Source organism: Scardinius erythrophthalmus (genome assembly GCF_964197995.2).
Source record: "Scardinius erythrophthalmus genome assembly, chromosome: 19".
Taxonomy (NCBI): Eukaryota; Metazoa; Chordata; class Actinopteri; order Cypriniformes; family Leuciscidae; genus Scardinius; species Scardinius erythrophthalmus.
In genome coordinates, this window is record NC_138239.1 from 23730297 (window position 1) to 23757514 (window position 27218).

The following is a 27218-nucleotide window of genomic DNA, read 5'->3' on the forward strand; positions in this document are numbered from 1 at the left end:
AGTATTTTGAATGGAAAACACTGAGGGTAAGAAAGAAACACTTTAGATCTGGAGTTGAAAAACATGTATGCATATACACACTCCTGTGCAAAAAAGAAAAAGGGCCACGCCAAAATGGCTGAACACCAAGTTTTTATTTGCATTAATTGCAAATTATTGGTCAGGGAAATAGCAAAATGTTAGCAAATTCACTACTTGAAAAATGTATTGCTGCCTCAGTTTTTGGCAGAATATGAGAAATTGACCAGTGATTTGCGATTAAATTGGTTAAAACGAAAAGACCACTAAATATTTTGCCATTTTTTGCCTGGTCCTTTTTTCCACTCTCTCTTTTTTAAACTTTTTTTTTTTTGGCCCAGGATTGTGCAATAGACACAAAACATTACTTTTCTGTAATCTTCTTTACACCAAATGACCCAGACATCACACCAAACCTGCTTTTAAAACAGTGCAATAAAACTTTATTTTTTTATGGTAGTGCTTGTGTACATCTTTAATGAACTATGAACATGGGTAAACAAGTTACATTCATTGGCCTCAAACAAAAATAAAAGGCTTTACTTGCTCTTTTGCTAGATTCAAGAGTTGATAAGACAGATTTTCACAGTAACATTTTACAGACCAGACTCACATTTATAAATTAATAAAAAATAAAAACAAACCTACAACTCATACACGTCCCCATCCTTTCTGTGGTTTGTCAGGAAATGAACCCAATCAGCATTCAATTTAACGCACAACCTTTCCATCAATTAACGCTCATGTTCGCTAATAAGTGAAAAGCTTTGCTACACATCAGCTGTCAGAAAGCAAGGAAGCAGGCCAACTTAAAATGTCCAAATCAATGAAAATCATCCACTTGTTTAGTACAGCATACACAAAATCCTGCAAGACGCAATTTAAAATAACGCATTTTAAAAATAAATCCAATAGAGCAGGTGCGAATGGCGTTTCAACCATACAGCTGCACATTCATCATATTTACACCACCTCTGATGATTGCTTCAGCCAAATGATTGTTGATATCTTATACACAGCTCATAACATACGGAGCAGCAAATTAGGTGATTAAAAAAAAATAAGCTTCATTTTTTTTTTGCTAAAACACAAAACAATTACATTTCAGGGAAATGGAAAGGGCCGCTTCATTTAAGCTGGATATGGGGCACTGATTGCTGGCCAATCACGCTCCTGAAATACAATTATACAGGAATGATGATATAAAGCTTATGAAACATGTTCAATACAAACGTTAAATTTGTGCAACAAGTTTTCGTCTAGGAAAACCATACGACGGCACCATTTCTGGCTTCCCTGGAAAATGATATACTAGATTTCGACTACTGATATACGTGGGTAAATTCACCCACAAGCCCTCAGGAGTGTCCTTCAGAAGCCAAGTACCAAAATATTAGAGGATGTAAGTAGAGTTAGTCACACTTGGTACATTTGAATACACTAAGGCTCAGTCGTCGTTCCAGGGATTGTGGGAATCAGGTGTCTTTTTGTCTTTGGGAAGCATGGAAATCTACTACCATAGAGGCTCAGGGATCAAGCCTGGATTTAAGCACGGGCTCTTTGGCAACAGAATAAAAACATTAAAGGAAATCAAGAAAGAGACACGTGGATTTCGTGAATGACAGTGCACGTTTGGTCCTAGTACCAACGGACCCAGAATCCTCTTTCACTTGCATGTCTCGGATGGACTAGGGGGTCATGCTGTTTCTCAAAGACGAAGACATATAAAAAGTATACTCCCCAAAAATTTGACAATCCTCACCACCATCACATTCTGGCCTACACCTATTCCAACTGATCCAAATATGAAATGTAGGCCCAAAGTAAGTGCAAAAAGTACATCCCAACTCACAGAGGGGAGTCCATGTGCTGAAGTCTCCAAAGAGTCAATTGCGACAACATTCTGAACCCAAGGAAAGGTGATGGGATGAATGGTTTTCGGAAATGAGAACATCGAAGTAAGAGGAAAATCTGGTCCATTTGGTCCAAATAAAGCCCCCTCCCCCCCATCACCTTTGAATTGTCCCTTTAAATGTTCTGCCACATGGATGTGAGCAGAAACCTCGACTGAGGGGGAAGACAACAATAAAACACTGCTCAGTGATGTCCTGGCTGAGCCAAACCTCACACTAGATCGATCCCACATTAGTTCTGAGGGGTGGTGTAGTGTGTCTGAGAGGTTGAGTAGTAGTTTTGAGGGGTGGAATAGTAATTGTGGTGTTGGTTGGTCTGATTGTTGCCATAGGCAAAGAGAAGAGGCGCGGTTGATGTTTGGGGGCCGTTCAGCAGGTGAGGGATCGGCGTAAGGCTGCCATTCCTCTGGATAGAGCCGTACCAAATTGGGCCCGTCTGTGGCGTGGACGACAGGACACTGCTGGAAAACAGAACCTTAAGACGTAAGGCCCGTTCACACTAAGGATGATAACTATAACAATAGAGATATCGTTCTAAATAGAAAAGAATAGCAGATACCACACGCCACAACTATAATAAAGACATCACAGAGAAACAATATTGTTAAAATCACTTGCAGAACGTTTTTTTTCCAGCTCATGAACGATAAAAACATTGACAGCCAATCAGAATCAAACTGCAAACTGCAGCGCGCGCTCAGAATGTGTGGACGCTAATATAGTTATCTTTATAGATGTCATTCTTGATGTCAACGGGCAGTTAAACGCTAGGTGGCGCTATTACACATCTTCTGAAAGAGTAAAGAATTTCCTGATCAAAATCCGTGCGAGGAAGATGCAGATACAAGCGATATCATACGTAATCATATGCATATGTAAAATAACAAGATCATCAACATTAAAAAGCATATAAATCATAACTGCCGAATGCTATTGAATGAAATGTCGACCCAGGACGAGCTATAACTCTGCAAGCTTTGGAGGTGTTGATCATCGTTCTGAATTCGTTCAAAAAACGTGATTTTCTCCGCTTTTTCGCTTAAAATGTTGCTTTTTTAAATTAAACTTACCAACATACAAGTGTTAATAAAAAAATAATGTATTAAGCTAAAATACAACTTTTTTGTTGACGTTAAAAAGCAGAGAGGGTCTGTTTCTTTCTTGCATGGTCAGATATTCATACAATAAAATATTCTGGAGGCCATGAAACTTTTGTGAAAATGATCAAAAACGATGGCGGTGGCTGACATCTTTTTTCAAAAACGTGAAGACGTGAAGGTGCGTCGGGGGCCTCAAGACAAACTAAAATGGTTGCAAATGCAACAAAAAATAAACATTTGCGAGTCATCATTGCTGTTCGCAAACAAATGACTTTTATGAACTAGTTCAGTTAAACTTTATTTTAAGGTGTCCTTGTTACAGTGTAATTATTAACTTAAGTACTGAGTAATATTAATTAACAACATGTACTATAGGGTTATGGTTAGGATTAGGGTTAGTTGCATGTAACTATTATTACTAGTAGTTACTAATAGTAACAGCATGCAACACATTTAACAAGAACACTAAAACAAAGTGTTACCACTGGTTCCTTTTAAGTTATTCATGAAACAGCCTTGAACTTGCTCATGAGTAAGAGGTTCAAAAGTTTGGGGTCAGTAAAAATTATTAGTATTCATTTTTAGAAATTAACACTTTTTTTTAGCAAGGAGGCATTAAATTGATCAAAAGTGACAGTAAAGTTATATTAAATAAATACTGTTCTTTCTTTTAATCAAAGAATTCTGGAAAACAATGCATCATGGTTTTCACAAATAATATTAAGCAGCACAACTGTTTTCAACTGATAATAATAATAAATATTTCTTGAGCACCAAATTGACACTGTAATTGTTGCTCACCAAGCTTTGCCATCACAGGAATAAATTACATTTTAAAATATATTAACATACTATACAAAACAGTTATTTTAAATTGTAATATTTCACAATATAACTATTTTACTGCATTTTTGATCAAATAAATGCAGCCTTGGTGTATAAAAATATATATTTTTTAAAACCAACCCCAAACTTTAAACGGCAGTGTATGTCAGATTCAAAAATGCTTTAGGTCTGTGAGACTTGCATTAATCAATCTTACTCACCATTTGTTATATACAAGACACTTACAATGCACTTAGTGAAGCACTTCTGAACAACAATGTTTATTGAGAAATAAACTTTAGTGTTTATTGAGTAAACTCGCGTCTAAAAAAAGGGGGCCGATGGCTCCTGTACGGTGTAAATCATTTTTAGATGAACCTTCCTTTAATAACGTCATAATAACTGCAAGTAACTATAACACACATATCTTTTTAAAAAGATAAAATTTGACTAAACACACCTGCATCTCTCTCCTCGGGAAGTTGTGTTTCTAGACAGATCATCGTCACTATCATAGCGCCGTGGGTTGTCGAAGAAATACGCCCTGGAACTAAAGCTGTGACTGTTGATCATGCCGCCCGGTGTCTGCGGAAACAATGTATACAAAATATAAATAAAACCATATGATTGGCCTAACACACCAGCAATGCAGCATGTGATGTTGTTTTCAGTGGGGCAGACGTATGAGTAATTAATTCTATCTGACAGGAAAACAGCTCTCCATTGGGGCTTAAAAAGCCAATCTCAGGCTCTCGTCATTGAGTAAGTGTCCAGCTGTGATATTGACAGACGGATTTAGAAGTGAGACAGGATTAGACTTTCACCAGGTTCTGATTGGGCCGCTGCACTCTGAAGAACAACACCATCAGACTGGTGGGCAGCAACTCCCAAAAGAACAGGATGATCCCAAAGACCACATAGGCTTCCCCATTGATCTTCTCTGCATCCGCCTGGAGACACAAACACAATGCAAGACAAATTTAAACACTGAGAACCATATTGATGTATTGATGCACTGTAAAGGCCAATAGACCTTAGTCAGAGTGGACACTGGGGTTGTTATTGCTAGCTAAAATTAAAAGTTTTCCTACACTGGAATTAAGAAATAAAATAAAATATAAGATGGAAAAATTCCTAAATGAAAATGAATTTTTTTATTTTGGCTTGGCAACTAACTTAAGTAAAATAAGTTGAATTTCAAAAATTACTAAAACTAAAAGAAATATTAAATAAAAAAAGAAAAAAAAAGAAAATATGTGCTATTGTGTTTCTAAGCAATCTGACTTAGCCTATACCAAGTTTTTTTTATTTTTTTTTTATTATGTATTTTTACAAAAACAACATTATCAAGATGTGTTGTCTTGTTCTAGCTAACCAGTTATGAATCAGAACTGATCAAATTATAATGTACATTTGGGAATGCAACATGCACCAACCATCTTCCCAAACTTGTAATGGCAAGTGTCAACAAAAAAGAAGCTTTAAGTGCTTCCTGTCAAAATAAAAGCTCAATTTTTACTGTTTGAAAACGTAGAAATTAAGAAAGCCATACATTTTAGCACTGTAATTTTACATTTGTACTTAAAATAAATTATTAGTATTATTATATTTTTCTTAAATACTTGAGTTTTATTTTACAGTGAAATATAATGATAGTAATATTTCCTGTTTTGTTTAATATTTTTATTTAGTAATACTACCAATCATAAAAAAAATAATCATAATTATGCAGCTTTAATGATTATAAAATAATAATTATTATTATTATCATCATCAAAATTTTGGGCCATATTGTGCAGCCCGTCAAACAAGCACCGCATTTTAAATCTGAATCGTAATTTTTATCAGAAAAATTGCAGTCCGTTTTTCCCCTAAAAGCATGCCAACCTAGAAGAGAGTGTCCATGCACATACTCCACAACCATTAAAAATGACAACAACACGGCACAGCTAGTGGCCTACAAAAACAAAACAAAAGCACAAACATCATGGACACAAATATCTGCAAAAAGACAACACAGGACAAAGCAGGATGTATACAATCCCAGAATTAGATGCCTAGCATCAAAACAGCGAACAACAAATCCTGACAACAGCTTTGCATGGGACAGACAAAGTGGCTTTATGAAGAATAAGCAAGCAGACAGCCACCCAAACATATGCAGCTGAGTCAGAGAAGGGGAACCTCGGCCTCCTGTCGGCCCGTCTCAGAGGTGAACCCAAACTAGGTCACCACCAGGCAGCAGTCCTTTCTGCACAGCAGCCTTGCCCGGGCTATTTATAGCAAAACAAAGACCTTTCCCCCACAGAGCCCATATCCGTCTAAATCCCCTCAAATGGATTGTTTCTGCAGTGCGCAAAGAAGCATAATCCATGTTGAATTACTTTATTTTGAATGAATGAAGACAACATCTCCTTTTATAAAACACCAAAACTGCATTTGTAAATATGCAACAAAAAGCATTATCTAAAATTCATTATAGCATGTATTAAACTCCAAAATACTTCAAATCTACCACACGCAAAACAGAATGACTCGAACCCTTGAAGGATACAGTACTAAATCAGGGCACACAAGAATTAGCAACTATGACACACATAAATGCATTATAACTTCATAAATCTCATATTAAGATGAAAAGAACATTGATTATTAACTCAAACAGCTGTGCCACACTAGCAGCAGTGAGCTCTCTGAGACTTGTTTATCTGGGACAGTTAAAGTTCAATGAGGGTTTATCAGTGTTATGCTTTCTTCACACACTTCCGTTCTAAAGTTTGGAGTCGGTAAGGATTTTTTAATGTTTTTGAAAGAATCTTTTATGCTCACCAACTTGAGTGGATTTATTAGATCAAAAATACAGTAAAAACAGTAATTTTGTGAAATATTATTACAATTTAAAAGAGATGTTTTCTATTTTAATGCATTTTAAAATGTATTTTATTCCTGTGATGGCAGTCTTCAGTGTCACATGATCCTTCAGAAATTATTCTAATATGATGATTTGCTGATCAAGAAACATTTCTTATTATCATCAGTGTTGTAAACAGTTGTGCTGCTTAACATTTTTTTTTAAACATATTTTTTTTTTAGATTCTTAGATGATCAGAAAGTTAAAAATAACAGCATTTTTTAAAAATAGAAATCTTTTCTAACAATATAAATGTCTTTACTGTCACTTTAATGCATCCTTGCTGAATAGAAGTATTAATTAAACAGCAGTGTATAAGTGTAGAGGCACAATTTTCATTCTTTAGTTTATAACTGTTAAAGGGTTCATATACATCGTTTTTATTCTGTATTTTTTTTTTCAATAAAGATACACTAAAGATATGTTGGCCTCTGTATCACCATCTGTTTATAACATAACATTGCATGTCACTTGCAGAGTAGTTCAATCAATCAATCAATCAATCAATCAATCAATCTATCTATCTATCTATCTATCTATCTATCTATCTATCTATCTATCTATCTATCTATCTATCTATCTATCTATCTATCTATCTATCTATCTATCTATCTATCTATGAATTTCTTTCATTTTTAAGCTTTAACAGTCATAATTGAGTTTATTTCCCCCCCTCATTCTGACCTTTGGAATTAACAATAATAATATATAGAGTTATGCTGAATGTACCTGGTCAGATACATTGTACCAGCCGTAATTGAATGGGCTGGGCCGATCTTCAGGAGAAAGAGCCACCACAACCAGGTTATAACAGGCTCTGGAAGTGTAGAGGAGTATAACTGCTGCCCCGATGGCTGTGGCCTGGCATACTGATGTCCCCTAAATCGCAATCACAAAGATCACCGCATTTAGACAGAACAGTAATTACTTTTTCAACACCGTTCGTAAGCGATCAGCTGTTATTGCACTGTCATACTGAAAACACTGCACTGTTGTTCTGAACCACAATCGCATACTTCTGAGTATAAGTACGTACTAACAACATGTTTTAAGTATGAAGCAAGCCATTATCCAAATACAAAAATGCTTGATATAAATCTCAAAATCCAAACAGCATCCCTTGTTCACTTACCTTTGATTCCAGGTAGACATTTGCAGAAGACATTTTAGCGATCTTGAAGATGCATATGGCGAGTGAGATCGCACAGAGAACGAAGAGGCTGTCGTTAACCAGCACTCGTGCCAGAACGGCATCCTTCACCTGACTCTCGGCCGCATCACCCTGAACCAGCATGGCACACGTCATGTTCACCACCAAGAAAAAAACACCGGCCAGCAGAAACCCTAGACACAGGGGCACCCTATTGAGAGTGGAGAGAAAAATTATTTTACAGAAAGAAACATGTCTTGAACAACCTTAATAACTACATTTTATTATTAGATTTAAATTATTTCATTTTAACCCGACTAAACATCCCTACACGCATTGGACGCGATTCATCAGTGCACTTTATTCTAAAGAATGTATTTTTTCATTTTTGATAATCTAATCAAAATGTAATGCATTTCTTTCATTTTTTCTGAAAAATGATATTATTAATAATTCAATTCACCCTCTTATGTGGAATCAAATCAAGCCCCGTCCTATCATTCTTCATGCTCAATATTTTGATTCACTCAAAAATACAGCATATTGAAAAAAAATCAATACAAGGTGAAAGCTCAAAGACGTTAAAGAGACGAGCGCAGTCAAGCCGTTGCTTAGCTCAGTCTGGGTCATGTGTCAATCCTCTCCTCCACCAAATGCCTCTGGGACGGGACAAGGTGGGAGGATTTGATCTCCAAGCTTTTCACTCAGCATCAGACTCGAATCACCTGATCAAAGCCCCATTTGTACAGATCAGATTAATGCTCCAAAAGAAAAAAAGAAAAAACGAAAGTCTGTTTAAAAGTTGGCTCAAACTTCTTTAAAGTCTTTTGATATTTTCAACCAAAGAAAAAAGGCTTCTAAATCCTTCTAATTTCACCCCAAAAGAATAAATGTTCACTCTCATGTTGTTCCAAAGCTGTGTGATTTCTTTTCTTATGTGGAAGATGAGTAAATAAGTAGTGGGGCTGTCAGACAAAACAAAAAAGGCTACATAAAAGTACCATAAACTATTTTATTCTTTGCTTTATTCCAAAACATCTGAAGCCATATGATTAAAACCTTCACCATTAACCTGTTTGTTGAAATTAAAAGTGACAGTAAAAACATTTAGGCAACACTTTACAAACGTCTCATTTGTTAACATTAACAGATGTTAATATATATTTTTACATCTATTGCTAACCTTTGTAAATGTTCATGTTAATTCACAGTGCATTAACTAATGTAAACCGATACAACTTTTGATCTTAAAAATGTATTGGTAAATGTTGAGATTAACATTAACTAAGATTAATAAATAGCATGGAAGTATCGCTCACTGTTAATTCATGTTACGTTACCGACATTTATACAAAAAATAGAGAAAAAATTGTTTTTTTTTTTATTTCTGTGTTTTGTGATCAGTGACTCAAATTTCGGCTATAACTTTCATGGTGCTTTGGTATTTGAAGCTTGACAGGCTCAGTATTCCTTCATTGTATGGAAATATGAACATTCTGCTAATGTTCCACAGAAGAAATCATACAGGTTTGAAATGGCTGAGTAAATGTTTTTTTTTTTACTATCTCTTTTAATTAATGTAGTGTATAGACAACAGTATGCCAATTGTGCAGGGATGACATATTTTTGTAGGCCAAAACCCGGAAATGAGTTATCATTTTAGCAAGTCTGGTTCCATTATCTCCGTTCCGTTTTTTGAATGAGTTTTTGGTTAAATGCCTGAAATAAGGTCTCTGGTTATCACAAGTTCAAGATGTTTTATTCTACGACATAAAATGCATCAGTAATACATACTTGTGTTTTTTTTTTAAAGCTTTCACTTGTCTTGCAAAAGGCAGTTGCTAACATTGTGGCTAAATGCGACTACAGAGGTTGTCAGGGACATTAAACATCATCATCCGAACAGGTAAATTCATCTACTTTGACTTTTATAAGGTTTATAATCACACTTTTGCAAACAATTCTAATTTAAACTTTCAGGGAAAATGTTTTTAAACAAAGACTAAAAGAGTTGTCAAAGGCTTAATGATCGTGATGACGCTGAAGTCAAGCGACTGCGGCGTAGTTCGTTTATAGCCTACCTTTAGCTTTTGACTTCGGCAGATTGTATTTAGGCTTCAAAATTCATAAAAGTGGTGTTAATCTGTGAAGATTATCATGATGAATAAGATAAATAAGAATCATGGGGCCGGATTTACTAAACAGGGCAAATTAGCGTGGGAGCGCAATTCCAAAATGGCGCCGATGGAAGTGGAAAGTTCTGCGTGTGATCTACTGACGACGTGCAAATTAAAGAACACAGACGCAGATCATTTCCATAATGACCAACACAATCAACCAAGAGCAGCGCGAATTAGCGTCTGGTTTAAGACATGCTTTTTTTTTGAGTGTTAAATAATGGCGCAAATACCAGTAAACTGACTAGCGCAAACCTTAGTAAACCACCTTGTGTGATTCATTTAAATACTCTCCTCCCATAAATTTTGCTTCTGAAAGGGAAACTCTTACAAATGCATATGCAATAAGGTCACCCGCAAAAATAACCCTGTTCACACCTTATCAGTGCTAATTTTTCACTCCGCGTCTTTAGTAAATCCTGGCGGTACTTTTTTAACGGCAAAAGAGGGTTTGCGCTGGCGCAAGCTGTGAGTAAATCTGGCCCATTAGTCACAGAGCTTATTTTTGCAATAATCCAAAAGCCAATGGAAAAATCCTATTGGGTTTTTGTCGAGGCAACCAGAGTGATGCTAACTTCCGGATTGGCCTAGAAATATACGTAATTCCTAAACTGCTCTATACTAAACACTCTATAATAATAACAAAAAACCTGAGTGAAAGTTGGGCAAGATTTCAGGGGTGATAACAGTTTAAAGCACTTGAAAATGTAAAGAAAGAGCATATTGTTCATACGGGTGCTTTCTCACTAAGCAACCAATTCATTCACAGCACTTACAGCTAAGAAAGAAAGTCTCTTACTTGTACTTGTTGAGTTCTGGGGAATACTTCGCTTTGGCTTTGAAAATCACCTGTGGAAGAGGACATAGTAAGATTTTATTACTTGCAAACATGACCAGGACAAACTCTAGCTTAGATCTTTGGTTATTTGAGGAGAGATTTTATCAGTACAAAGCTTGCTTTCACCAAGAAACTTCTGCTAGTATCTGTACTTCAAGCCTGCTCACAGGCCAAGTGATGACTAGCTTGTCCTAAAGCAAATATAAGGGTGAGCAGGCTATATCTCATTCTCTGAGTTTATTTCAACAGAAACATCTCCTGGTTAAGCAAACATCCTCATAGCGCAATAACCACTGAAAGTTATTGGTTTTATCAAAGGTCTTTGCAACTCTAACCCTAATGTCAACCCAAGGCAAGCACAACTAGGCTTGCGCAACCTTCACTGATAAGTGTTCACGGACAGTTTTCACTCTGACTTGGCCTTCAAGTATTTCTCACAAAATGTGAACTACATGAAGGCCATTAGCAAGTGATGTACTGTAGCACCATATACACTACAGTTCAAAAGATAGGGGTCAGTAAGTAAAAAAAAAAAGGAAATTAATACTTTTATTCAGCAAAGATGCATTAAATTGATCGAAAGTGACAGTGAACACATTTACAATGTTATAAAATATTTCTATTGCAATGGCTGCCTGTTCTTTTAAAATCTCTATTCATCAGAGAATCCTGAAACAATTAAATCACAGTTTCCATGTGACACTGAAGACTGAAGAAATGGCTGCTTTGCATCACAGGAATAAATTACGTTTACTCATATATTAAAATAGAAAACAGGTATTTTACATTGTAATAGTATTTCACAATACTACCGTTTTACTTTTGATTAAATAAATGCAGCCTTGTTGAGTAAGAGTCTTCATTCAAAAACATTTTAATAATTACCGACCCCAAACTTTGACCGATAATGTATGAAGTTGAGCACACGCATGTCCCCATACTTCAAAGTAATGATTGGCAATTGAAGGCTTTCTTTAAGCTGTGTCATATTAAATTCTGTACATTATAAAACCACAACAGTAGACGGCAGCTGGAACAGGAAAAGGAAATGACCTCACCAGTTGCTTTCTGCACCTGCACATTGAAAAGGTCTGGGTTTCATGTGAAAGTTAGATTTCAAATGAGATGAAAAAGGATTCATTATTAAAATCTCTTTATTGATTATAATCAACTCTAAAGAACATTTAGAAAGTGAAAAAGCAATCTGCACATCATTCTGCAAAATCTAGCCCTTCTGTTTTTTTTCCCCATTATGACAACTCATGACACTATCCAAAAACAACCATGGTACCCTATGTAGTCGACTAGTTGACTAAACTACTAAATATAGAGCTGTACGATTCTGGATGAATTGAGGAATCACGATTTTTTTTTTTTTTTTTAAATAGAGATCATGATTCTCCCACAATTCTGAACAGACAACTTAAAATAAATAAATATATTTTTACGAGAGGTTCTGACAAAATGTTAATTGCTGCAGTCTATTTAAAAATATTTAATTTGAACTTTTTTTTTTAAATCCATTTGAATGAATGATTCAATGACTCGTTCATAAAGACTTCACTTGTTTAATCTGGATGAATCCATGGTTTTGAATGAATCTCTTGAATGATTCAATGACAAATACATTTTTAAGTCACATGTTGCCACCTACTGGTGTAAGAATGTAACTATCAGTGTTTATATCCAAACTATACGCTTTTATCCTGGTACGTCTGTGTGATGAGTTGAATTATTAAGAAAGAAATAGTGATACTGTGTGGTTGAAAAGACTGTTTGGGAAGCTTTACCATTCCTATACATGGCAACTGATCTCTCAAGATCAGCAGCAGCGTCCAACACAGATCTGAATGTTCGCTGTGATCGTACATGTCAAAGGTTTAGTCGAATCGTTGTTATTTAGAAATAAGATCGCGTGGGTGTTTGAATCGAGATTGCGATCTTTTAACGATTTATCGTGCAGCTCTAGTTAAATATAATTTCCCATTAAAGTCAAAATGAAAAGGAAGTTGCGATAATCTTTTCATTGGATCATTGTGGTTTGCTATTGCTGTTATCTCAAGAGATGTCACTGCGTGATGGAGGGGAAGTTATTTTGATTAAAAATTACACACATGAATTAAAAAAGAATAATGATGTGCACAGATAAATCATTTATAATAAATACTGCAATATTCCATAAATAGCTAGCATTGTCTGTTTTGATTTCATGGTGACTCTAAACTTTAACATATTTACAAATTTCAGTTTGCTTTAAATCATTACAAAGACTCCACTCACGATGGTGACCTGTACACTTTTGTGATTTACAATCTATGGCACTTTCACAAAACATTTCAACGGAAATGCTTCCAATTGGGTCATAAAAATTGAATATTTGTGACACAAAACATAAGTACCGATGCATGGAATGATCTTGGACACAGTGACAATAAGGCAAGGGATAATGGGAATTTACTAGGTTCCTTCATTTAAGAAACAACAGTGAAAACTCACACGTCATGTCTACATTCCTGATCACACATATGTAGGATCCTGACTCCACTCTTCTCAGACATGACTGATGAAATGCAACAAAGTACTCTCAGATTGTAGACCAAAATGAGAAGGACAAGTGCCAAATGATCTCAGACCGAGACCAAAATGAGAAGGACAAGTGCCAAATGATCTCTGTAAAGAGATCTCTCTTACGGCAAACCAGCAAGACTTACAGCAAATTTATTTATTTTTTTAAAGGATGTCTGTGTAACCAAAGCAGTATTGCTCATGACTATCAAGAGAACTCGGGTGTAAAACAGCTGAACACACCAGGACAGTGCAGATGCCTCCATTCACTGGACTACGACACCCGTCCAACAGGCTGCGTTTGACAGCCATCAGTGGCGGCACATGAGCAAATGGAGAACAGATGCTGTGTTGTTTGTATATGCACAAGGGCAGTGGGCATCTGCAGTGACTTAGAATGAATTTGAAGGTTTCATGAAGAAATAATAAACTTACTTTAAAATGAATCATATATTCAATCATTATCACTGAATTAAAATGTACAAATATCCTATTAAGTGGAAGTAAAATTAAAAGGGGCAACAATTTCAAAATAAAAGTACTATTCAGACATGCTAGTGTTCATATCGCAAAGCTCCCTCTCCCTCCCTTCCACCTATATAATTTAGCTACAAAAATGGGTCATTCAGAAATCATGGTTATGTCATCACAACCATAAAGCACATTCACATAAGGCCATTCACTTTTAGATATCTATATCTTTTTACAGTATTCAGCCACTATCCTGTGTGAAACATGCTGGTGCAGAGGTTTAAAAGTTTGGGGTTGGTAAATTTTGATTTGATCAAAAAAATATAATTCCAAATTAAATAACTATTAATGAATTAATATATTAATTCATTTTAATATATTTTAAAATGTAATTTATTCCTGTGATCAAAGCTGAAATTTCAGCATCATTACTCATCTTCAGTGTCACATGATCCTTCAGAAATCATAATAATATGACGTTTTTCTGCTCAAGTATTTCTTATTATCAATGTTGAAAACAGTTGTGCTGCTTAATATTTTTGTGGAAACCATTATTCATTTTTTTCAGGATTCTTTAATGAATATAAAATGTATTAATTTGAAATGGAAGTCTTTTGTAACATTTTAAATGTCTTTACAGTCACTTTTTATCAATAATGCATTCCTGCTGTTTAAATTTGAACGCTAGTGTAAATCTTAAACGTACAGTATCAAAAACAGCCAAAGAGGGTGGAAAATATCACAATTTAGGGTGAATTTGAAATTTTTTACTGACCTTCAAAGAAAAGAAAAAAAATCAAATGCTCAAAATGCAAAATATGACAAATTTAACAAGGAAATCAGAAGAGATAAAAGGTGCAGTGGTCGATACTTGTGTTGTGTATGAATTGTGCATGCTGATGCGTGTCATCCTCATGTGTCTCCCGGAAGCAGACGCACTGCAGACTGCACCGAGACACCACAGCACAGCATGATTCTGAGTTATAGAAGACTTGCAAAAATAAACACACAAACTGCACCTCATGTTTCGTCATCTCACGAGAGAGTGATAGGCTCAAGGGACCCGTGTTGCCCCGAGCGCAGTGCTTTCACAGAGAAAAGGCAGCATTAAAACCTCCTATCTTTCTGCTCTCAGCTCCCCACCCCAAAGCAGTCTTACATGCAAAAACAAGGTCAGCACACTCCGCACTGCCTCCAAACAGATTTGATATTGCAATTTGTTTGTCACACGGTGGAGAAAGGTACAAGTCATAGGAAAAAAGAATAACTAAAAAAGTAGATTTTTTATCCTCAGAAAGAAAGTCCAGTGTAAAAGAAATAATCACAATGCCCCAGTATTGCAATGCAGTTGCTAGGGTGATCTAAGTGGTTGTTAGTGTGAGTTAATTGCTTAATTATGGGGTTAGAATTGTTTCATTATTCCAAATAATTAAAATTAAGATTCACAAATATAATGAAAAGAGATTTGCAGAAATGAATCAAATTCACAAATAAATAGATTAAGATCCACAAATAAATGTAAAGAGTTTCACAAAAATTATCAAATTCACAAATAAATAAAATTAAATAAAATGTTAAAATACAAAAGTGTTTTATGTCAAAACACAACTCTCCCTGGCATTCATTTGTGGATCACTTTTTGTGCATTTGTGGATCCCTGCAAGCATTTGTGGATTTTGAAACACTTCAAAGTCGTGCAGAAAAATCGAATAAGTGGACTCTACCCACTGTTTACTCAAGCCAATCAGATAACAGCCACATTGCGCTGACCAATCATAGCAAGTTCTCGCAACAACCAATCACGATTTGCTTTACAATCAGATTCACAGGAACAGATTCATTTTGCACCCCTGAAAGGAACTATATTCTATGGTCTCTTTGTGTGGTTAAAACACCCCGTTTCCTGAAGATTATTGGAGTTTAAAGGGTTAGTTCACCCAAAAATGAAAATTCTGTCAGTAATTACTCACCCTCATGTTGTTCCAACCCCATAAGACTTTCGTTCATCTTCGGAACACAAATTAAGATATTTTTGATTAAATCTGAGAGCTGGATCACTCCTCCATAGGCTTCTAAGACATTATAACTTGCCGGCCAAGAAAATGTATTAAAGACATCGTTAATATAGTCCAAGTGACTACAGTGGCTCAATCTTAAGTTTATAAAGCGATGAGAATACTTTTTGTGCGCAAAAAAAACACAAAATTAACGACTTTATTCCACTATTCATTTCCTTCTCTCTGGGCCTCGAGTGAATTCACGTAGTATAACTGCGTAGCGCTTCTGGGTTATACGTCACACACATGAATTGAACTAACCCTTTAAGGCTTCTTTATATTTCCATCATTGGTGAATTGGATAAACTCAGGATTATATACAAAATATAATATAGGACATATCATATATAACACCAAATATGAGGCCAAATGACCATCATTGATGTAACAGTATAAGAGTATACATCTTTGCATTTATTTTGGATGCTGTCAGTAACTTAGAGTAAATTATTAAGTCTGATTCATATGTAATATTATTTGTGTGATCAAGTGTTTTAATCAAAAATGATGCATATCACTGGTCTGCTGGGTATTTCACTTGTTTCATGCAACAACACCCTGTCACACGTTTAAAAAGAACCCACCAATATCTTCTCTACAAACAAAGGGAATCGTAATACATGTACAGTATTTAATGTTTAAAATACTATTTATAATGCTCTATAAATCGTTAGATCCATGGAGCAGGTCATGTGCTCATATGCGTCATTAAAACTGCTTAAATGAAGAAGTGGGAAGCGGTGCTGGCTGTTGTATAGGAGAGTAATTTCACCTATTACACAAACTCGCATGTTTATCACGAGGTTGAATCCAGTTATTCATTAGTCAGCTACTTATTGATGCTTTTCTGTTCCATCTTGAATAACGTGACTCTTCCATAACGCGTTGTTGCCATAACAGAGATGTAAAGCACTCAAAGGCTCATAAAATATAATACTGTGGCTTGGCTTGATACACAGTCTAATGGTCTAACGAAATCCAAATTTTAAACATCTTTTACTGTACCAATTTTATGGGCCTTATGAATGCCAGGCAGAGTTGTGTTTGTGATATTAAACACATTTGTAGAAAAAAAAAGCTAATTTTATTAATTTGTGATTTTTTGTGTGTGTGAGAAACTCTTTACATTTATTGTAATTAATTAAATCTATTTATTTGTGAATTTGATTATTTTTTGTGAATCTCGACATTTATTTGTAAATCTCAATCTATTTGAAATAATAGAACAATTCTAACCCCATATTTACTGGTCCAAGTCAAAAGGGCCCTGAGAGTCTTTGATATTCTGGTAACATGTAGGGCCAGTATTCACTCTCAGTATCTTTTTGTTGTTGTTTTTACTGGGGCATTACCCTTTCAAAAGGAACACCTTTGTACCTTATATGAATATTAATAGGCTACCTAAAATTACATGTGTACTTAAAGCATACATTTACTTTTTGAAAGAGTACCGCCCCAGCGATAGCTTTTGTACTTTTTTTTTTCCTGAGAGTGTTCAATATAAAATATATTTTAATGATTTCTATTTATTTAAATAAAATTAAAATAAAGTTGAACAAAAAAGTGAAAAAGAAAAGGGAGCAAACAAATAAGGATAGGCCTGTATTCTGAGCTAAGACAGACATGTTTTGTTTGGTATAAAATGTGAACTCATGACTTCTATAAGCACACGCACAGGCGCGCACACACACACACACACACAAGTAACTTTCGGCCAGTCACATAAAAAAGACAAGAAAAAAAAAGGAAGCAGGCAGGAGTCTTCTCAGAGGACTGATATTTAAGCCCTTTCTGTGACCCGTATGCAGACATTTGTCTCAGTTCCTTAAATGTATTTGTACCATAATAAGACTTCCACATCACACTGAGTCATGCTTTTGAAAATGCATAATGCTGCGGTTCGGTGTCATGAGACTTTGTGACTTCTTCCTCTTTTACTGATGGTGTGGAATGATATCGCTATACGCATGATGCTTGAGAACTAAAACCAAAAAGATTTATTCCACAATTATATATAATATAAAATTAACCTAGCAAGAAAAATAGCTTGTTTTATGAATAATATTAATGTCCTTTTTTAATTTTGTACATTTTTATATTTAATTTTGATGTTTGAGTCCATTGCTCCAAAAATTTCACACAAATACAGGTTTTGATTTCAAAGATATATATATATATATAGGATACACACACACACACACACACACACACACACACACACACACACACACACACACACACAGTATAAATGTATATATATAATTTAATGTAAATAGGCCCTACAAAACTGTTCAGTGCATATGTCTGATTTACCAAACCAAAGAGAAAGAAAGCTTTTATCTGAATGGACACTGAGGACTTCTGACATGTTTACATGTTTGAACACATAATTTCCTGTTTTCCTCCTCGGTAATCAGAACACAACCCTGCAAACACACACGTTCCCCTTCAGTGCCTCATGTCGAGCGGGCCCCAAGGAAGTTTAAAACCAGTGATTCATCTACCTACACTAAGAAACAAATCTGGAACGCTCCCCTCTGATATGTTTAATACTTGTTTTTGTACAAGATTGCTACGTAGAGCCCTCACTGAACATGTGAGTGATGGAGGTTCTGTATCCTGTGTGAAGTCAAAGCAGGTCAAAATAAATAAATAGGCCTACATACACAGTAAGACTCATTGGGATGGTTAATAGTCAACCAAACTAATCCATTCAGTATCAACAATTTCCGAGCCAAGCTGGATAAGTTCAGGATCGTGCCAGGAAAAAGTAGGTTTTTAAGCTGCTACAAGTCAAGGACTGCTTCCAAAAAATCATTATCATTATCATATTATCAAAATGCAAAGATATTCAAAAGCCTTATTTGAGACATTTAGCAACAAGTAAATGTTCTGCTCTCAACAAATTATGCTGGGGTACATCATTATCATCACATAAAAGGTCAAAAGTGTCAAAATTATAAGTCATGGAGAGATAAAAAGTTGAAATGAGATACTACGTCATAATTTTGAGATAATTATGATTATGAAATAAAATTATGACATAAGATTAAATTATAAGATACTAAGTAATAACTATTGCATAAAAACCTAACATTTCTGTGTAAAAATTACTTTTTGTGATAAATTCAACTTTTTATGTCATATCAATCATGATTTACCAATGCATTTTTTCTTCTTCAGATTTGCCCAACCTGTAATGGCGAATTGTATAGCTGGTCACTTTCAATGTCAGATAGCCTTTAAGTGGGACCAGACTACTCACTGGCAGTCAAACTTCAGGCTACCCAGGACAACAGGAGTGCAAACAGCTTTCAGGTTAAGGCACGCCAACTTCATTTCCAGACTGCACATGCATGCTTTACCAATACACCCAATTCCACAATAAAAGCAGCACAAAACCACTGGACTTATTGAACAGTATGACCACTACACTTAAGCCCAGATAATAAAACAAAAACACTCTTTAGACTCTATTAGTCTTCAGAATCCTGTTTGGCAACTCTTGGGACAATCATTCCCCCTATCTATTTGATTCTGATTAGCTTGCGACCGTTCAAGCGGGAAAGTGCGTGTTTGGGGAGCAGAAATGATGCGAGTTTGAAGCCCATGCCAAGTGAGTCATACTTTACTGTCCATAATAACACAAACCCTTGTATAACATCTGCAGCCAGCAAACACACACTTTCACAGAAAAAGCATTGACAAAAAGTGTGAATAAACATGCTGTGGTAACTGAAATCATATGGGTTACGCTTTCACGTGATGTCACGCTAGCTTTGGCACACAAAAAAATCTGTATATAATAATACGGTAACACTTTACAATAAGGTTCATTAGTTAACTACATTAGTTAACTAACTAATAATGAACTGCACTTATACAGCATTTGTTCATCTTTGTTAATGTTAATTTCAACATTTACTAATACTTTATTAAAATCTTGTTAACATTAGTTAATGCACTGTGAACTAACATGAACAAACAATGAACAGCTTTATTTTTATTAACTAACATTAACAAAGATTAACAAAAACAGTAGTAAATGTATTGCTCACTGTTAGTTCATGTTAGTTAATACATTTACTAATGTTTAATAAAGGAAGCTTATTGTAAAGTGTTACCAATAATACATTCAGGATAGCTTGATAATAGCTATTTATAACACCACAAGGAGTTTTGTGTCTTGGAATAGCTTTAAGGCTATTTAATACGCTAATGTAGTCCTAAAATGTACATTTTATTCATTTAGCAGACCATGTTGCCCAAAATGACATACAAATGTGAGATTGCACCACTGTTCAAAAGTTTGGGTTGAGCATTTTTTTTTTTTTTTTTCAGTTAAGATGCATTAAATTGATCAAACTGATCAAATTGTAAACACTTTCTCATTTAATTGTTTTTTATTATTTTAAATAAATGCTTTATTAAAACTTTCTATTCGAATTTTTTTAAAAATGCATCAGTTTTCACAAAAATATTAACCGTTTTTAACATAAGAAATGTTTCTTGAGCATCAAATCAGCATATCAGAATGATTTCTGAAGGATCACGTGACACCTTTTTTAAAAAATATATTAAAATATAAAACGTTTTGTTTAAATCCTCATAAAATTGCACAATATTACTGTTTTTTTACTGTATATCGGCATAAGAGACTTCTCTTAAAAAAAAACTTACCAACCCAAAACTTCTGAACGGTAGTGTAGTGTACATGAATATTTATGCAAATAGAAGTTAACTTGTTACAAGATACCTTGGCTAACTAGTGGGCATCAGGGAAAAACACTGCAAAAAGTACGACATGGTCCCTTTAAGATGCTGACATATAATAGAGTCAAATTCAGCCCACTTATGTAGAGAAACAACAACTGTATTTTCCAGGAACAAACAAGCAGCTAATTTAGGGAGCAGGACGATTAAATGACTGTTTTCCTTCAACACTCTTGTGGACTGTCCTCACGATCCACATCTTCCCTTTACAAGACGAGCAGGTCTACAGAACCTAGATATCCCTGCCAAAGAATCTGTGGCCTAGTTACAGATTAACAACAGCCATCCTAAACCTCTCCTGACACAACAGCACAACTGTTAAAACCATTAGGAGAAAACAAATTCCAGCATAAACCTCTCCAAGTCAGCTGTCAAAGGGCAAAATGTGATCCATTCCAATAAGGACCAGCCAATGAACAACTCTAACAGGTGCTTAAGCTTGTTGAACAAATAATGTGGCACGGTTCGGTTACCAATCCCGATCACGTGACTTAGTCCCAAGTATGAGTAAAGAAGCACTGGAGGCGTGTAAACAGCAGTCCACCTAACATCATAATGATCTATACCAAACTTGCATATCTAGGGATGGTTTACAAGGACAAAAACGCTGAGAGGGTGTGTGGGGAATAAGAAAACAACATTCCAGTAAGCTGTAATGGAGCCGAGCGGGGGCGATGCCAACATTTGGCTGACCATTATAAAGATTCCTTAGCAAACTGAATTAATAAGACTCTCCGGGATGACACGGCTGCAGAAACAGGCCGTCAATGAGTGGTTTGACGTGATAAATGTGAAGAAATGTCATGCTTTAACAAACTTTTATGGTCAAGAGATGACAGACAGATATTAAGTAAGGTCTGACATAAGCAACGTCAAGGATATGTCATTCTTTCAAAACTGTATTGAATAATAGAGGAAATTGGATTAAATAAGCAAATTTATGCAACTGTACAGTAAAACTTCACATTGCACTGTTTTATAATACGTGACTGAAATATACTGTATATACCCTTAACACTTTTTTTTTCCTAGGCAGATATTGACTTGGGACTATATTAGGGGGAAGCACAGGCGAAGCACTGCTACTTGGGCGCAGAGATATCACACCCAAGTAGCAGTGCTTCGCCTGTGCTTCCCCCTAATATAGTCCTTAATATATAAGTCAATATCTGCCTGGGAAATCGCCTAGTGTTAATCTTCATCGCTATTTATACTTGTTGTGAATACGCAGGCCACAAGAAGTAATTAGGTGGGGTTTTTAAAATTTTTATATCACTTTTACTCAGGAAATGCTAGCTGGCAACAAAGGATTCCATTCATTATGCTAAGCTAAGCTAGCGCCGACCCTGTCAAACTAAAACAATGCATGCACTGAGACAAAAATGCATTTGCCCACCTATCTAAATGTAGGAAAGAAAGTGAATAAGCCCTATTTCAAAAAATGTTGGAGTGTTCCTTTAATGCCAGAAGTGCTATTACTAAATAGAAAAACTAAGATACGTGCTTAAACAAAACTACAAGCTGCACATTTCTGTTTTTAAACCCTCCAGGACGCCTTGGCCCATATACTTTTATTGTCTCTCAAGGGCATTACCCTCACCGGGACTTTTGGTCATTTTTATAAAACGAGGGATAAGTCAAAATTATTGCCTTAAGTAATCGAAAGCATGTCACAGATGTCAATTTTCCTTTTCCTTTACCTAGATTCTAGAACATTCTTGTGAAATGATGTTTAAAATAACGCCCGGGCAGCACCAAAAACTGCCGACAGTGTGCCACCAACTGCATCAACAGCAAAAAACATACAAGGGTGAAAAATGGGCCCATCTCTTCTCTTTTGCAGAGCTTTGCTGATGAGGTCTCATGTGATGCATTACTCTCACACACCTACATGCAGAAATCACACATGCTTTTCACAAGGGAGTTTCTGCTTCAAGTAAACAGTTAGCAACGGTACACACGCCTTTAATGCGTTTCCTCCACGCACGAGAGTTGCTGAAAGTGTAATTTGAAAAAAATAATTGGTCATCACTTTGGTACCACCTCAGGGAACAGGATGACACAGGAAGAACAGAAGTGAAAACTGTGAAATATGACAATACTTGCAAAGGATTTCATGCATTATTTACAGTGTTGCAATTTTTAAGTCCCCTAAAGAGCGAGCATTTTCTCTGCATTCTGGCTGTGAAAAACAACTACCGACATTTTGAGTTCCAGCACACATTTTGGAAAAAACATATGTTTGCAAATGCGTGTCTCAAATGGGTCAATGTGATTTCACCGAGTAAAACATGTTCCTGGAACAACATCCTTGATTTGAGGGATAGGTTTACGGTTTCTGTCAAGTTTAGGCTTACAGTAGGGGCTTCTACACCATTCTTATTCACCTTTCATTTCCGTCTGATTTTAGGGATAAGTTATGAGTAGGGTTAGCTTTACACTCAGGAAAAAAAGGTACAAAAGCTGTCACTGGCGCAGCACCTTTTTAAAAGGTACACTTTTGTTCTTTTTAGGTACCAATATGCACCCTTACACAAGTGTACCTATAAGGTGTAGAGGCAGGGATATGGTTAGGACTATGTTTTTACACAGGAATGTCGTTCCAGGATTAACAAAAGATGTTGATCCAGGAACATGTCTTACTTGGCATGAAATGACTTTGTTTTTTTAACAGCACAGATAAGATACTGTATATAATGCTGCATTTCCCTTCCAAATCAGTGATTTGAATGAGGTAACCTTCCAAAAGTATATACAGCTAACCCGTTTTTGCAGCAACTAACATCAATCGCACTATAGTGACCACTAATAGTGGTCATTAGGTCATTACCGTGCGTGTCGTGCACAGCATGCACGAACAAACCACTCGGATACGCACCCCGTGCGGGGTACAGTACCCCGCCGATGGGATTTTTGTTTTTGGCTGACATTTGGAAGTCAGGGTGCTTGCCGTCTTTGTCTGTGCATTTGCTGTTCTTAGAGCAGAATGCTGCACACCCCTTTTGTTGTGCCTGGAATAGCACAGGACTGAGCAGGGTGATGTAATGCTTTTGCAGCAGGTGCTTCTGATTGGCTCGCACCTTCAAATGCCAACTCGCAGTGTTCAGGCAGTGTCTGTACGATGCCCACATCTCAAATAGCTCCCGAGTAATACGCACAAAGACCAGCTCTCTCAAGCAACCCTCTGCAACCTAATGTGGGTGTAAGGGGAAAGGCTGCAGACATGCATAAATGGTGGTTGCATAAAACAAAGCTGTCAATAAATCTAACAGGACTGCAGCGCTTGTCAGTCAGGTTTGATTGTGCCACAGCTCTTTGTGCTGACTACGGGTGAAATAAAATGCAATATAAGCAAGGTTAGATTAATATCAGCCGGGGTCATGTCGGACAGAACGGAAAGGGCAAAGCACACATTTGTTGAGTTTGGGACATGAATAATAACGAGAATCTCATATACACTTGCAAATTAGAGTAAAAAAATATTTCACCATAACAGGGTTGTTTCTGTGTCTTTTGGCTTGCACAGACAAACAAATTAAATAAATTAGAGGGTGATTTGATGCCTTCAAAGGGCGTATTAATAACATGCTCAAACATATTAAGGATCTTTTCAGCCTTGAACTTTTAAGAGAAAACAAGACCTCCAGAGCAACAGTACTTTATAAAAACTTTCCTCTGCTTCATGAGATATTTAATTTCCAGCATTCTTCAAAATATCTTCTTTTGTTTTAGAGAAAAAAAAGGAGAAGTTTAGCAGAATGACACTTCTCTTTTTCATAAAAAGAAAATGAACGAAAAACACAGAGACATCTCGCGTCCGATTTTGAAACCATATTTATATTCAAATCGCAAATGAGATTTTAGAGCTACATCGGAGGAATTTATTTTAAGCATAAAACGACTTAAATTTGTATTTATATTATGCATTTTTATCGAAAGCAACTTACATTGGGAGACTGGGAATCAAACCCACGACGTTGCAAATGGCAGGTTGTACTGTTTGAGCAACAGGAACTCAACCATTTTGGTCTGTTTCAATCATAAATCCATCAGAAGACTGGGATCAGGGATATAGCACGCTGTACTCATACTGACTGACTACTATTATGTTTTATGGAGTGTATTTTTTTTTTTTTTTTTGGAGCTTGACAGCCCTAAGTCACCATTCACTTTCTCTGTACGGAAAAGAGCAGTGTGGACCCACTTCTAAACCTCTCTTTTTGTGGTGTACAGAATAAATTAAATACAACAGCTTTGGTGATGAATAGTGTTAGTGTAATTTTTGTGTGAACCAAGTAGTTGTTATTTTTCCAGCATAGAATTAGGACCTGTAATGTTCTGTCCTCCAGTGCACAAAGCTTCGGAGAGGAGATGAACAATATTTCATCCCCTGCATGATAAGGTTATGCATTCACAGACGGCCAAGACTTCACAAAGGGTGGAAGGATGGACCAAAAGTGGCAATAATAGACCTCATTCAGAGTGTCCTGTGAACTGCTCTGTTGTGGCCAAGCAGAGGGACTCGCACAGAAACTGATGACCTCCAGCTGCGCTCTTGTCCCAGTATCATGAACATGATGATGAATGTCTCTGAATTTTTTTAAAAAAACATAATATGCCTGAAAGACAGTATGATGATGCTTTCAACTGCAACAGCATGAAGTCATTCAGATGAAGTAAACACATTTGGTGGGAGGGACCCACTTAGATGTGAGTTGCATGGAAATTGCATTCAACATGAATGCAAAAGGAGTCATTTCATCTCTGTATAACAGATTACATTGATTTATGTGCTAATTAGATAATCAGCCCACATAAAGACACATTTAGATGTTGTGTAATACACTGCAAAACAAAAACAAATTCAATTCAACGGGAAACAGCAAAGTAGGACTTACCTGAGCAAAATAAAGGTTGAGCAGACACAATGTGAAGAACTGCAGGCAGACTGGAAAACAATACAGGAGCCAGAACGGCAAAGGCTGAAGCTGGTTTGCTTGAACAACATTTTTAAAGTAGAAAGAGAAGAGTGTCGTCCTCAAAGCCGACCAGAGCAAACAGAGAAAGAGAAAAACACTCTGGTAGCTGAAGCGCTTGTATCCGTAGCGCAGAATCAACCAGAGCTGCAGGTAAACAAACACGAACAGGAGCGAATACAAAACTGTGTAAAGAACCGTGAGACCGAGCTCCACGGACGGGGGAACCGCAGCCTGGATCAGCTCGGCGGAGGAGGATGATGAAGAGGAGGAGGAGGAGTCCGTCCAAACACTGACACTGACCTGGTTTTCTAGTAAAAACAACATATCGCCTGGATGCTCGCTATGACGCCGACTTATCCAAAACGTTCTATCGTTTTCCTTTTCCATGAAACTTTTCGTGCAGACGTTTAAAAATCATAAGAAATGTAAAAACGTCAAACTTAATTACAAATGACATATGAGCTGAAAATGAAAAACTACAGGCTGCCCTGAGTTCTTATCCTACGGAATAAACTTTAACGTAAATTCTTGGATGTTCAAAAGCAAGATGTGGAAAACAAATTATTTAAAAAAACGACAGAGTCCCCCCAATCTCTGCAAAGCAGCTCCCTCCGAGCTAAGAAAAGCAAACTCTAGAGCGAGAAAAAAGCGATCAGCTGGCTAGCGTTGCAGCTCGGGCCCCGCCTACTGACCAATGGGAAAGAGCTAGAATCTGACGCACTTGTGTCGCCATGTTGGCTCTCAGTTGAATAGAGCTGAATGGAAAATTTCTGTCGCATTCGAGCCAAAATGACTTGACTTTTCTAGTACGTTGGCCAAAGAGCGATTAGCGCTCCGCCTATTTTTTTTTGGAGAAACCAATCATTTGTCTTTTTAGGTGTCCTGCCTCTGGTCCTCTACGTTCTTAATTTACTAAGTATTGACGTTATTATTTTCAGTACCATCAATTCGCTTGGACGTTTGCGCATGTTGCTTTTAATGTCTACAGTAGTTAATTTGTAAGACTGGATTGAATTTGTAATCGGTAACGTAAAATGTAAAATAATTGCATTCTTTATTTTTTTTAAATTGATGGATGTACAATCTGTTAAGCTGTGACTTGTGCATGCAATAGATTATTGGACGTTTTGTAAGCATGGTATGGAAAAATAAGTATAATAATTAAAAAAAATAATCTCTGCAAAGGCAGCTCCCTCCTCCAAGCACAGAAAAACAACTCTATAAAAAAACGATTATCAAATGTAGCGATCACGGTCGGGCCCCACCTTCCGGGAGAAGCTGGAAACTGACGCGCTTAGTCGCCATCTTGGATCCCATTAGAAATAGTGGGTGTGTTGAAAATACTGTTCTTTCGAGCCAAAATGACAGGCTTTTCCACCGATGATCCATGATATATCCGCCTACTTCATTCTCATTGGTTTTCTCATTGGCACCATGAGCC

At 36.3% G+C, this 27218-nt stretch overlaps 1 protein-coding gene across 2 annotated transcripts; it reads right to left on the reverse strand.

Moving 5' to 3' along the window:
- Positions 1-435: 435 nt before the first annotated feature.
- Positions 436-26507, reverse strand: gpr137c (G protein-coupled receptor 137c). Of its 2 annotated transcripts, none has more exons than XM_081347139.1 (7): positions 25697-26507; positions 10894-10943; positions 7900-8128; positions 7497-7646; positions 4681-4806; positions 4317-4441; positions 436-2392 (listed from the first exon to the last, which is right to left on the reverse strand). In XM_081347139.1, exons 1-7 carry the CDS (start codon positions 26162-26164, stop codon positions 2164-2166), a joined length of 1377 nt encoding a protein of 458 aa, XP_081203265.1. In that variant the 5' UTR covers positions 26165-26507; the 3' UTR covers positions 436-2163. The 2 variants fall into 2 exon arrangements, with proteins under 2 accessions (XP_081203265.1, XP_081203264.1); XM_081347138.1 differs by having other exon boundaries at positions 436-2389; positions 25697-26463.
- Between the last annotated feature and the right edge of the window lie 711 nt (positions 26508-27218).